This window comes from Thunnus albacares, chromosome 22, assembly GCF_914725855.1.
Source record: "Thunnus albacares chromosome 22, fThuAlb1.1, whole genome shotgun sequence".
In the NCBI taxonomy this organism is placed as follows: Eukaryota; Metazoa; Chordata; class Actinopteri; order Scombriformes; family Scombridae; genus Thunnus; species Thunnus albacares.
In genome coordinates, this window is record NC_058127.1 from 14,231,849 (window position 1) to 14,245,957 (window position 14,109).

The 14,109-nt window shown below is 43.3% G+C and overlaps 1 protein-coding gene across 1 annotated transcript in view; it reads right to left on the reverse strand.

Moving 5' to 3' along the window:
* Nucleotides 1-11,795, reverse strand: part of si:ch73-335l21.1 (insulin receptor substrate 1-B) — a 50,723-nt gene extending 38,928 nt beyond the window's left edge. Inside the window, exons 1-2 of the mRNA XM_044341029.1 lie at nt 10,873-11,795; nt 93-394 (exon numbers count right to left, since the gene is read on the reverse strand). Of these exons, the coding sequence (XP_044196964.1) occupies nt 93-394; nt 10,873-11,221 (651 nt within the window). The 5' untranslated portion in view covers nt 11,222-11,795. The remainder of the gene's footprint in view (nt 1-92; nt 395-10,872) is intronic.
* Nucleotides 11,796-14,109: the final 2,314 nt, after the last annotated feature.

Consider the following 14,109-nt stretch of genomic DNA (forward strand, 5'->3'; position numbering starts at 1 on the left):
CTTCCACTCTGCTGATTATAGGCTCTTCACATATATTTGGGATTGGTGGGTGAAACAGTCAACATAAAGGGGACTGCAGATTACAGGCTCACCTGCATCCAGAACTCGCCCGGGCCTGTCACAGCAGAGCGGCCCACCTCAACAAAGAAGAAGTTTTCTGAATGTCCGCAGCGTCGGACGTTCATCAGCTGCAGCACGACCGCAGCAGCATCAGAGTTGAGCTTGACAAAGTTAACTGTTTTGTCAGTCAGGCAGAGGCGATAGATGCCCACCAGGTTCTTGGCCTGACCTAGACCTTTGGGCCACACCTTCACCTGCCACACCTCTTTGAAGGCTGGCCCAGGATTGGGAACACCATAGTCCCCAGCAGCTCCACTGTCAGTGGGGTTCTTACCTACAGGGACAAAACAGAGATGGTAGCAGATTAAAAGGGTTGTTTGAGTGAAAAAAAGAAAAATGAGGGGGGGATATGGTTGGATAGGAACAAGGGTAATTGAAGTGTTAGAAAGGAGGATTTATGTTACGAAGAACACTGGCAAGTGTAACCGCTGAAACAAAGCACCACTATGACCTTCATGCATCTGTGAACAAAAGGAACACCAGGTGAAACCACCACTATTTACCTGCATGTCGAGGGCAAGGTGCCTTTATTATGTAAGCTGTGCTGATATTGAGCTTTTCACAGATTTTTAGACCAGATTTCAGTTCAAACTAAGCATGCATCAGCTTGTGAGACCTGCTCGCTGTACCTGCAGGCTCCATACCTGGGGTCTCATTCATCAACTGCACAAACACACACACTCACACATAACAGCACACATACCAGTGTTGAAGGATTAAACCGTTGACAACTGAAGCCCCAAACAAGAATGATGACTATGAAAGAAAAGCAACCGTTGTGGAAAAACTAAAGTGAACCAACTTGGAAAGTGCTTAGCAAGTGAATCTTCTCCAAAACCAAGCAATTCCAATAGATGGCTAGAAACCAAAGAGCAGGCATTCAATAAGCTCCTCAAGAGCCATTTTCTTGAGCTGCTCTACCGACAATAAACTGGCTTTGTAAACTAATAAAACCTAGTGTCTTTTAGCAGGAGTACAGGGCAGTCTATTCATCCTTTGTGTTAGGTGTTCTGTACTCAGACAGTAGGGAATTAATGAGGGGAGGAAACACAGGAGAGAAAGCACTTGGTGAGATTTGATCCTGGCCCGGTAGGGACCATACAAAAGCAGGGGACTTACTTAACCACTTAACAATATTTGGCTGCCTGTTTGGTGTTTTAAGTCACAGTATTGTTCACAGATCTGAAGCAGGAAATGTGCCCATTACCCCAGAAAATTACCTTAATTCTGTCATGCTGTGCAACTCTTTCAGTTCAGCAATTGAAACTGCCTCTGAATATATCACAGATTTACTTCTAAGCTCTATTACTTTCAGCAACAAGGGACTTCACATCTGTCGACTGAAAAGCCCAGGATTACAGGAATACCACAATGTAGCTCATGTTTTGGGGTGGATTCTTATTCTTTGTTAAGGAACCACCCCAAAATATTCCTTAAAAAATGTTCCCTTTCCTCCCATGTATCACATTTCTCAGTCTCCTCTGTTGAATCGCCAGTTTGGCTACGTCTGAGCATGATATGAATTGTCAATCTACAACACAGAATCCATCATCGTCACAACAAGACTGAAACCTCAACGAGGAGCCTCACCTGTTCCCTTCGTGGGAACAGGATGTTCTTTGTGCAATAACTGTGAACTTGGGCACCTGCGTTATTAGCCCATCATATCTGGCAGCAGATTAAAGTGTTGATGGCATAAAAGTTTCTTGACCTGTATCTGAGTGAACGATCATACTTTCACAAAGTTTGTGTGGTATTCTAACTTTAAGCAACAATTTTGGCCCAATCAGTCTAATCATAGTGCACCCTGACCGCAGCATTACAAATATATGCTTGTATGTCTGCGTGCGTTTGTTCTTCCTTTCCCATGCCTCTGTTGCAAATCCTACAATGACAACCATATGTAGACAAGAACCCTCAGCATGCACAGCGGACGCCATATTAGCTGCGCTTCCATTATGACAAACATTTCCCCGAATCGTCTTCCCAAAAACATTTTTTACTTGTGATTCTTGTGATTGCAAAAGAAGAAGTCTGACGTGTCTCGCTGTGTCTTCTTCCAGTCTGCTTCCCCAAAATTGGAGGATCGTTCACAACTTGAAAGAGACCTAGAATAGATGTTTTGCTGAAAGCTATGGAGGCTGTGGCTTAGTGGCTGTGTGTGTGGAGGCACCCCCCCCTACATTAGATGACTCATTCATGGCCATGCATGGCTGTTTCATGTACTGCTGTTCTCTGTGCGCAAGAAGTCCTGTTTGCCTCCTCGATTTAGATTTACAACAGGAAGAGATGGTTTGGGGATTTTTCAGTGGGGACTGAGGGAATGAGAGACTGCAGGAGATTGCAAAGAGATATCAGAGCGCCATTAAGAAGGGACAGCGGGGCCTTTTAAAAGAATCCTTCAAGAGAGAAAAAAAAAAAAAGTAAACGTTTCTTTTCGGATTGCTTGCATAATTTATTCTTAAATTAAAAATTTCAGGCCGTTGCTTCTTGAGATTAACTGAGACCGCAGTGCAGCATGTTCCTCGAAGAGTATCTTTTCCTCTTTTCATTTTCAAGAGCCCATTTAACTTGTCTTGAGAACAAGTGTGTTGTTTGTTTTGAGTACAGTGCAGCCTTAAACCTCAGCTGTGCCCTCAACAGCCCTTCCACACAAACACACAAACACCCTTCATCTCAGGGCCACTCAGGCTGTGCACACTTCCCGAAAACTCTCAAAAGCACTGAAAAAACCTTTAAGAGGTTTTTTTTTTTTTTTTTTTTTTTCCCAGAGTCCTACAGGGTTGCAGACTGATTTACTCCTGTCAGGCATCACAGACCTTTCTTCGTGGTTACATAAAGCTAGGGTTGATCCTACACGGAGCGGTATGAATTATAGATTGCCCCTGGCTTTCCTCCGGGGGACCCTCATGGCGGTGTGGTGCTCGACGGAGGTGGCTGTTGAGAAAACTGTACCCTTTTTTTTTTTTTTCCTCTCTTCCGTGCAGCAACGCTTCCACCCGTATAAAAAATAACGAACCCGCACGCACGCAAAGTGGCCCTTAGCAGGAGATAAATCTAAGGACTGAAGCCGGATGCACATGAAAGCACAACACACCTGGAGGTAATGAAGCATCTGCGTTAAGCTTGCTGGTTGAATAGGGGCGATGTGTGCGGAACAACATTCTGTTAACCTTGACGCAACCTTGAAACGCCGCCCATATCTGGTCAAATAGTTCATACAAGGTGACTGATATTATTTAAAAGTTTCAGTGCTGTATTTTCCTTTTTTTAGCAACATGAAAACAACTTACACTAGCTTATTCACACTCCAGTTGTTTACTTCACTTTCGCCGTGACCACACATGAAACTCGCAGTCTTACGTGCGGCTGGAGAATGGCAACCTACGCGGCCAACACTGCTGTCTATTCATGCCAATTTATTTGCTGTGCTCGAGCTGCCTCCCTTGAGATCATAGACTGTATACAAGGAAGCCATAATCTAACCCAATTTTCTCAACTAAATATGAGTCGAGCTATTGGCGTTGAGGCGGAGCTGTGTTGCCTTTGGTTTCTCATTGCTGTCGAGCTATAAGGGAGTGTGTGTTGGTGTGTGTGTGTGTGTTCAGGGGGGTATAGGGCTGCGATATTTACCCTGGGGCCACCAGATGCCTGCTGAGATATTGACAGCTCCTCCCAGTGTGACAGGCTGATTATTGTTATGGTTATCACACAAATCCTAAGGAAGTAGGTCTTCCATAGGGGTCTTGAGGGACTGTGGATTGTATCAACTCACCCACAGCAACAACAGGATACGGGGGAATTGTTATTGAAGCACTGGGTGGGATACTTGTGAGTTTAAAGATTCAAATGTTCAAGTAGCAAAACAATATGGAAGTGTAGCGTCTTTCCACTGGCAACTTTAAGCTACAGTCACTCAATAATCTTGATATAATATATTTCTGAAAAAGTGTTTAGGGTTGATGAGAAGCCGCCAAGAAAGAAAATATCAGAGACTTAAATGATTCAAATTTATAGCAAGATTCATAATAAAATCCCCTTTTTTAGTTAGCTAATGCAGCCTGTAAATCAGAGAAAACTACTCTGGCAATGAACCGGCTGGCTCTCGCTAGGTTCGGTTCCAAGTTTCTGACCTCATTGCCCTAGCATGCTGTGCTGCGTCATAACACCGCAAAACACTGCACAAGGAACTTTGGTGGGCTGAATGAACCCCGTTTTCCACCCCGTCTCTGTCTCAGCTACTGTGCCCCCCTCCCTCCCCTACGCACCCCCTTACTGCCGTACCAGGTTACCAGCGCGGATAGATAGGAGACAGCTGTGTACTTTTTGTCCCAGCATGTATCTGAGAGAGAGAAAAGCGAGACAGAGAGAGAGAGCCACCCAGCAGTGAAAACAGTTGGGCTAATCTCTGGCTGCCATGTGTACCCGCTTTCCTCTTTTTCAGCTCCTCTACTTCCTATCTCTGCATCCATCTCCACCATCTGTAATCCCCCTCTCTCTGGGCCCACACTCAGGGACACAATGCTTCCCCCAACACCAGCATCTGCCTAAGGTTAATTCCACATGTGGTTCGTGTTATCCAGAAGTGCACACATACACAAGCACATGAAATTATAGGTGACGCATCCAAGGTTTGTTGTCCCTTGACGGGACACGCAAAAAAAAAAAAAAAAGAGAAACTTGGGGCTTGGATTTTGTTGGTTCGCCTGGCTCGGAGTTAGTAAACATAACGTCTCGGTAATATCAGGTCAGAACAGAACATTCTGGTAACGCTGAGCGAAGAGTCCCAGGAGTTAACTGTAAGTGTGAACGATAGTGTGGGTTCCTAATGTATTCCAGCATTGTTTTAGGACCTTAACTTCCAAAATAGTGAGGTTTTTTTTTTTTTTTTTTTAATATAATAAAATACAATTTTCAAAAAAACTGACCAATATGTTTCTTCTTATTTCAATTTTCCAAAGCAATTCAGGAATTCATTCTGGTCTACCAAGGAAGTGATTTTTTTAAAAGTATTTTGGTAGTTTTACAGCAAATACAGAGCATGAATATTAAAAAAAAATAACAGCTCATAACACGCATGAACTGCATTCCAACAAAATTCAAGGTCACGTTTAATGTGTAAATGTTTATAATTCAATTGTAATTCACCATTTATCTCCATATTATACAATATATCATCCATCTGCACTTCATACATATTTTACCCCATTCATGTATCTGCCTTGTCAAACCTTTTATTAATGCCTGTCTTTTTAAAGAGCCTAGATAATGTTTCTTAATGCTGTAGAGCTGATCTAACTCATTACAGTTTCAGTCATCCACAGTTGTAAGACGTATCTACAAGCACTGTGTAAACATGTGCAGCCGAGTGTATATGTCCAAAGAAAATAGGAAACTGTCCAGCTTGTTAATACCCAGCACACATTCCTTTGAGCTAAATTGTACAGAAGTGAATATTTTATCCAACTTTCACCTGATTTCACGTCTGAACTCCTGGATTTCACTGCCAAAAGTAGTGCATAAGAATTCCCCTCTAAAGACACAATTAAAAAAACAGAACATACATGTTTTTTTTTTTTTACTTGCTGCAAAGACTGGAAGAGGCAGGATTCATCTTGCATGTATGTCTTGGCGGTTCAGTGCTGTTACTGCATGTTTCAGTACATCCAATCAATGCAGTATCTTGTATTGCATCCCAGAGGAACTGCACACTAAGTAATAATGAGGAGGGTCTTCACTAATTTCTCTCCAAGTTTCTAATGCATTCGCTGCAAAGCTGATAAATCCCAACTCATGAACTTCCTGACCTCCACTGTGCCGTCGGTAATGGGTTAGTATCAACCAGCAGCAATCGATACAGCCCGCTGTAAAAGGTTACCATGCATTTAAAGCCCCACGGCTCTGTCGTGCTCAACATATGGACGCTCATTGACTAAATGGATCACGTTGCCCCTGGCCTTGCTTTGCTGTCGATCAAACCGGAGCACTTAATTGACGGGCTGTTTCCGCAGTGAGCCGACCCCGATGCGCAGCGGTAGAGATAAAGCCGAGAGCTCAAGGCCTTTGTCAGACTCCAGCCCGCCATGTTTAACTGTAACTGTGATGCAAGGAAGCCAGAGCTGAGAGGCCATGATGAGGCCTGGCTGGCCAGCTTGTCGTGTTAAATGAAATTACAGGGTGTTAACGTGCGCAAACTATTTATGCAGAGGAAATACCCTGTGGCAGCTCGTTGCTCTTCAGCCTGGATTAGGGCTCTAAAAGAACACCAGCAAGAGAAGTAGAAAAGATGGACATTATTTTTTAAACTCTTGGTTTTATGACTTCCTTTAATGACTCCTCTCCTCTCTGACTTTGTTAGCACACAGCCTCTACTGTGCCACCAGCGGCTGACCCTCGAGACAATGATTACTGCCTAATTAGGGAGATGAGCAGTGCTTAAGCACGGCTTAACGTTTAATCGGCCAGCTCGGCTAGCCACTGGTGAGATCCAGATCTCATTGGCTTGCGCAGCCAACCAACACTCCGGGATAAAAACACTACAGAGCTGCAGACAGTCTGACAGAAAGTCTCTTTAGTTCATAATCCTGAAATAGAGAATATAGGACAAGCTCACCCCAAAAAAACACAACTCCTCCTCTTATATATCAAGATACTTTGAGTGTGGTTTGCTGAGGTTTGTAGATATCGGCTGCAGCTCAGTGCCATCGACTGCTTTTGCTTTGTGGTAGTAAAAGTGTCAAAAATTACATCTTGATAATCCACAGACCTAATTGACAACAGGTTTACAGTGAAGGAAAAACTGCTCTGCGGATTAGCATGACTAACCATATCATTATATTTGGAAACAGATGTTGCTACTCGGTGTTTCAAATGTCATTTTTTTTGGGGGGGGGGGGAGCTTTGAACACGGAAAACTGAATTCCATGTGGATTTACTGTACTGCAGTGATGTCAACAAGCCTCAGAAGATCACAACAAAACTATATAGACAGCTCCGTGAGGCAGAGCTGACACAATAACTCCATCGACAGAGAATTAATCTGCAACAGTTTGATAATTGATTGCTCGTTAAAGCCAAATTTGAAGAAAAAATGCCAAACTTTCCCTCATTCCAGGTTCTGAATTATAAGGGTTTTCTTATTTTCTTTTGTGACAATGATTTAACTATATTTGTGTTTTGGATTATTTGGATTTGACGACATCATTTTGAGTTGAAAGAAACTGTGATGAGCTTTTTCCACTATTTTCTGACACAGACAATCAATTAATCAAGTTACAGCCCTACATTGGATGAATCTAAAAATAATTATGATGTTTTTGGGTATAACAGATACTTAAAAACACACATTATATCTTGTTGAGGTGAATTTATATCTGCGTAAGGCCACAGCTAACAATCATTTATTTACTGATTGAGTATTTAAACTAGAAAATATAAGAAAGTAGTGAAAAATGACAGTTTTGCCTTCAATTTGTTTAGTTCAGCACTCAAAGATAATACATTTACATTGATGTAAAATAGAGAAAAGCATAATTTCTCACACTGGAGAAACTGGAACCAGCAAATATTTTTACTTTTGCTTGATAAACGTCTTCCACGATTACTCGATTATCTAAAAAATATCAGTCGACTTATTGTTTCAGCGCTGAATGAAAGACTTATATCTGCTTGTTGTTCATGTTTTCAACATGCTGCTTATTTAGCTGTTTGTTTGTGTGGGTGTGTTCGTAGATAGCGCTTCTCTTTCATTAAGTGCCACCGGCTCCAAAGTTTGACTCTGCCATATTGTTTTATTGAGGTCAACAATTCCTGAGGTGGTGCCTGAGCTATGGGCAAGTTTTCCTGGCAAGCGGCGATTGTGGGCCGCACCTCCGCCCGTTTCGTCGAGGTTAAGCCTTTACACACTCGACTGACTCCTAATAGTTGAGCAAATAGCTGCCCACAAGCCTGATACTGTACTCGCTGCCCGAAAGGGTCTTACTGGACTCAGCTGAATAAATAACTCCGATCCTAATATCGCCCTGCACGGCAGCTGGCTCGTGTTTGTGTAATTACCGCCCGCTCGAGGGGAGCCTGTGTGATATTGGACAGTTCCTGGACTGCTTTAGGTGAGTTTCCCAGACCCAAAGCAGAACTATACACAACACAGACATCTATACTGTTTATTGTGCTTCCACTGTATGCACGCTCGCTGCCCTGCAAGATGAGCAGCGTCCTGCTGCGAAGTCTCAAAGCAACCCAATTATTTCAAACTTTAACCCAAAACTTTGATTCCACCTCCAGCCGAGGTGTCCCGCTGAGAACTTCATCCCCCCTGTAGCAACTCTGACAGGGCTTTACAGAGAAGATATGAGGAGCTACACAGGTATCAAGTTGAGGGAGTGGTCGGCCGGAAAATATGTGAGACAGAGAGAGTGCAGCATCTCTTGGCTCCGGGCCCCTTCGGCTTCGCCCTGTTTTCAGTCTGCAGGCTGTGAATTCTTCAGCTGGGGGGGGGGGGGGGGGGGGGAGTACTGCACCGTACTGACAGCGGAGGAGTAGTGATAGTGTGTGTTTGACGAGGCAGGAAGACAGCAGGAGGTGCGGAGGGCTCAATCAACATACAGACACCAAAGACGTGAAACTGTGTATGAGCTGCACATACCACAGGAGGGTTATTACAGGCAGGAAGCCTGACACTGTTCAATGTGTGTGTGTGTGTGTTTGTGTGTGTGTGTGTGTGTAAGTGCACTGAAGCTATTTTCACACATGCAGGTTTAGGCAGCAATTGGCTTTGACCCTACAACTCCCCCTTCTTACAAAACTCTCCCTGTAGGAGCCTGGATCATGTGTGTGTGTGTGTGTGTGTGTGTGTGTGTGTGTTTGTGTGGCCTCATTTTTGTATGAGCAGAAAACTGTGCACGAGCTGCAGCACATACCACAAGAAAAATGCCTGCCAGCGCACGAGTTTACCCGGCAGCCCAGCCGCAGCTCTTTGTCATTGTCCGCGAGGGTGATTTACGTTGGAAACCCAACACTTGAAGCAACAAAAAGAGGGCGACGGAGACGAGCGGCCGTCATTGCAGCGCCGGCTCAACTGACTTGTTATTTCAAAGATGGCGCGATGATGTCGACGGTTGCTCGTCTGGTTGCCTCTCGGAAGGGCCCAGCGCGCGCTCTCTCTCTCTCTCACCTGCTGAGCTGCAGCCAATGAAAACCAGGATTTCTGTACATCTGACCTCCGCACACACACACACACACTTTAGGGATGTTTGAAAAAATTTTGTTCCTCAACTTCTTTTCATTTTTTCCCACAATCCCCCAGGCTTGCATCTCCGATCCAACATCTGCCAATTCGCTCTCACCGTCTCTCTCCTCGGTCTCGCGGAAACTCGTCAAATACTTGAGGAGAGTGGGATGCACTTACACGCAAACACACACACAAACACACACAGAGCCCAGTTGTTTAAAAGCAACTGGGAAGGTTGGGAGGGCGCCATGATGTTGACACCAATTTCTGATCCGTAAGGGTCACACTAGAGTTCCCTAATGCACCTACTGGCAGCCTTTTTCGCTTGTAAATCCTTGTTGCATTTGAAACTTACTCGCTCGCCTTCGCTTCCAAATGGAAAACTGGACTAATAAATATATCTGGCCTCATTTTCTCTCCTCAGGTGTGTTATTTCAGAGCCGCCCCGCCGCTAATCAGCTGCTTTATGTAACAGATCGGCAGGTCATGTGTAAGAAGCACCTTTGAACTCCTATCTTAGTTTGCCAAGATTGCGTCATGTGTCCCTTGTGGCCCGTCTGGTCTCCCATAGCAGGAGAGAGAGAGAGACAGAGAGAGAGAGAGAGAGAGAGGAGGGGAAGGCTGAACAGGTGATTTGAAGTTGCTGTGCTCACCACTATTGCTCTGACAGCTGTGTTTACACAGCGGCTGATAGACACCATTTGAGAAATCTACATGGGTGATATTTGGGGGAGTTGAGGCTATCTGAAGCAGCATCAGACGAATCTTGAAGAAGCTTGGATTCTGCTAATAAATCAGGAAATGACTATTAATCTTAAATGAATGAAGTGTCCAAGTTCGGATGTGCTTCTCAGGCTACTTTCAGGCATTTTTATGCTCTTCTAAGATCAATGCATGAAGTGATATCGCAATGTCAGCAGACAAAGTAAACAAGAAGGCAGGCAGGGTGTGTTTGAGCAGTTTAACTTGGGGAGGGGGGAAGAGGTAAAAGATGGTAGCGGGGGCCCCGCAGAGAAAGTCTGGAGGACAACTACGGGTAAATATCTACCCTGTGACACCAGTATGATAAGCACTGGTGGTGAGGATAAGCTCCAGTGTGCAGCTTCAAGGCGCATGTTTACACTCACACTCCCTTCAGAGGCCGTTTGTAAACAACTATACCCCGTTTTTTAAAAGTGTGAAAAAATGAATACCACCCTGCTTTTAAAAAAATCCCAAGAATCCAAAAGGTATTGGCGGCTACATCGCAGACACAAACTATGCAAAACCTGGCCCTGGTGGAGCTGTAATAGTTTTCAAACAATCCCTGCATATTACCGCAAACACTGGAATGAGACATGTCCCGATCTGCAGTGCGCTTCTGCTGCTGCACCGCCGCTCCGCTCGGGTTTTGCTCTGCAGGCATTGCCACGTTTCTCTTCCCGTGCAGAGCCTCATACAGTATTGAGTGTGTGTATGCATGCGTGAGAGCGTGCATGAGTGTGTTTCTTTTTGGACTTTTTTTTTTTTTTTTTTTTGCTTACTTTTGCACTGCAGGTCTACCATGGCCTGGTACCACTCGTCCTGGTCCGCCTCGTTCTCCGCGGCGATGGCGAAACTCTCGGCGCGGGTGTAGAGCACGATCATGTGCTTGTTCTTGGAGTCGGCCCGCTTGTTGATGTTGAAGCAGGTTTCCAGGGCCACGGCTTTCTTCGGGACGGGGGCCTTGCCGCGGAATTTCTTCTCGCTCTCGTAGTACTCCAGGCGGGCCGGGCCGCGCTCCGAGGCGGCGCGGAGCACGAAGTACCGCCGGTGCATGGACTTCTGCTTGCGGAGGTAGCCGCTCTTCCGCACGTCCTCGCAACTCTGGTTCTCGCACACTTGGCTCTCCATGACAACCAGTATCTCCCTTAAGGTCTCCACAACTTGTGTTTTTTTTTTTTATCTCTTCCCCTCTTGTAGTATTTCTGCAAGTTTAGCGAGGTAATTCAAACATCCCCCGGCTCCGCTCCCCTCCCTCTCTCCCACATCAACGCAGGCATGTGAGAGGGGAGGCAGGGGTCGGCTTTTTGGGTTTGCTGCTACTGCGAGTCCCGGAGGTTAAACCTGAATGAGGGGCTGCAGAAATACTTAGTTTCCTTCTTCTTTCTGGTTGTTTTTCCTCTCGTACGAACGGCGCACAGGGAGAACCACATGCGGCGCGGCGCGGTGCGGAGCTCCCCCTACTCTCCACTACTACTACTACTACTGCTGCGAGTGTTTCCAAGCGCTGTCTGAGCGGTTTAATCCCATTTACTGAACATCACAGAGTACAGAGCCCATCCTGCTTCACACTGTCTGTCTGTCTGTCTGTCTGTCAGTATGTCCCCCCACCCCTGCCCTGCTCGGCTCTGGTCCTGTAGCTGTAGTGAGGAGCGGAGCGGAGCAGCTACCGAGGAGGAGCAGGACTGTCACTCAGCGCTGTACTAGTACTCTGGAACACGGTGCGTTCATGGAACCCGCCGGAGCTCCGACAACGGAGCTACACGCTGGAGCGAATTCCAGCGCTTTGTGGCAATATAAATAACTAAAATCTGAACTAGAAACTGAAATAAAACTAGGTCCATACATTTATTTTTGTTCATACAATCTAACACATACTGTATTATGTCTTTCTTAACATAGCAATATACTCAATTTGAATTGTATGCTGTATCTGCGTATCGAGAGTACTTGTGAACCTATATACTGTATACATACAGTTACATACAAGTATGTAAACAATGTATGCACGGGTCTAGATAGATAGATAGATAGATATAGTACTTTATGAATCCCAAAGGGAATATAAAGTGTTACAGCAGCCACTTGACATTAATCAAAAACGATCAGGTAGGTAAAAGAATACAATTTACAATTGCAATTAAAGGCTAAACTAAATACAAAACGAAATAAACTAACTCAAATATTTAAAAAAAATAGAATAACTAAAAATAGAATAGAGACTAGACATACAACCATGATTATAATATACTATTTGCTGAGTATGCACTGTTCAATGGTGTTAATATGCTTTATGTATGTAGAGTACACATACATGTTTGTAATAAACAGGAAGTATACAACAAAGATCTACAAGAAAAAATTAGATGAAAATAATAAAAATAAACAAATATTGAGAGCTATGGACGTAGTCGTTATTGAATGAACATAACAGACACTTTAAGTTATACAGCTTATAAATGCTAAGTAGCAGTATAAAAATAGTTAATAAATGGTTTATAACACACTATAATGTGGTTGTAAGCAGATATAAGTTTATTAATGTATTTGTCAACAGTTCTTCCTGTGTGCACCTATAACTGGAGGCTGGTGTATAAATGATAATTTTAGTAAAACACAGTTGTAATAATATAAAATATGTCTTTATAGAAGAAGTTATAATTGTTGACACATATTGTACTTAATAAACACTTAAAAAGGTCCTTATATCTGCTTATAACTACAATGTAGTGTGTTATGAACTATTTGTAAAACTTTTGTATGCTGCTTATTAATCCTAAATAGGGGGGCTAAAAGTAAAGTGTTACCAACAGGAAGGAGATAAATGAATAAGTACTATAGTGTCTGGAGTTTGTCAGCTGTTATTTACACTTTAGTGATATTTTAATTAAGTGAAAACAGACATATTTTGTATATTAATATGCATTGAAAATCTCAGACTATTTTTGGGAAATCGTCCCAAATTCCAGATTATTCTCTCAAAAATAGAGGTTGACAATTACTCAAATTACATTAAAGTTATTTATTTGCAGTGAATCTACATCTTTTGGGCCCCTGAGGGTTATGGGTACTGCAACGTACTGCAGTGTATGAAATCTTGTTTATCTTGATTCATGTGCTGCTGTAACATGTGAATTTTGGGATGGGAATCGATAAAGTCTTACTTATTTAATGCAAGTTCTGATTTATGTCATCTGAGGTGCATTCATTTATTTCCCACAGTCCGTGAAGGCAGCATCAGCTCCAGAGTGTGTTGGAGAGATGTCAGTGTTGACTCCATCCTGTTCTATTTATTGTAAAAATCCCCTTCTGCCCTTTATGAACATGTAAATATTTTAACACAACCACCACCGTGCACATTCAAACATTTACTAGATGAAATCTTTCATTAACACAGCAGAAGGTCGCATAATAATATTGAAAATCCGGGGTCACGGTGAACTCATTTGGGGAAACAGTCGTTTTTATTGTGATTATTGATTCCTAAGGACGGAATGAGCTGCTGTAATTAGCCAGATGAGGAATTTCCAGATGTGCTATTTCGAGCAAAATAATTTTAATGTGTCTAGACTGTCTGGCTGATAATAGATAATCCCACTGTACTAAATCTCATTGAATAACACATATATTTATGTTTACATATGTATATATACACATACATCTATATAAATGTACAGTTTAGATTCGCCTCTGAATCTAAAAAGTGTAATAAATCATTCATATAACTCTAATAATAGTCATTCAGATGGCGGTGAAGGGTTTCTATCTTCGTAGTGTATGCTTATGCAGTATGTATGTTGTTATGCAATATGCATCCAAAAGTAACCTTGTGCACGAGGTCAGAGAAATCTAGATGCCACGCGCCCCCTGCTGTTTACATAAACCACTGCAGCCACTCTCACACACTCAAGCAGTTATTTGGTGATTTTGTTTATGGAGATTAATTAACTAGCACATTTACTTATGAATTAATATAAACAACTACAGTAGGAAAAAAAAAACACCCGTAGCCGAGCAGA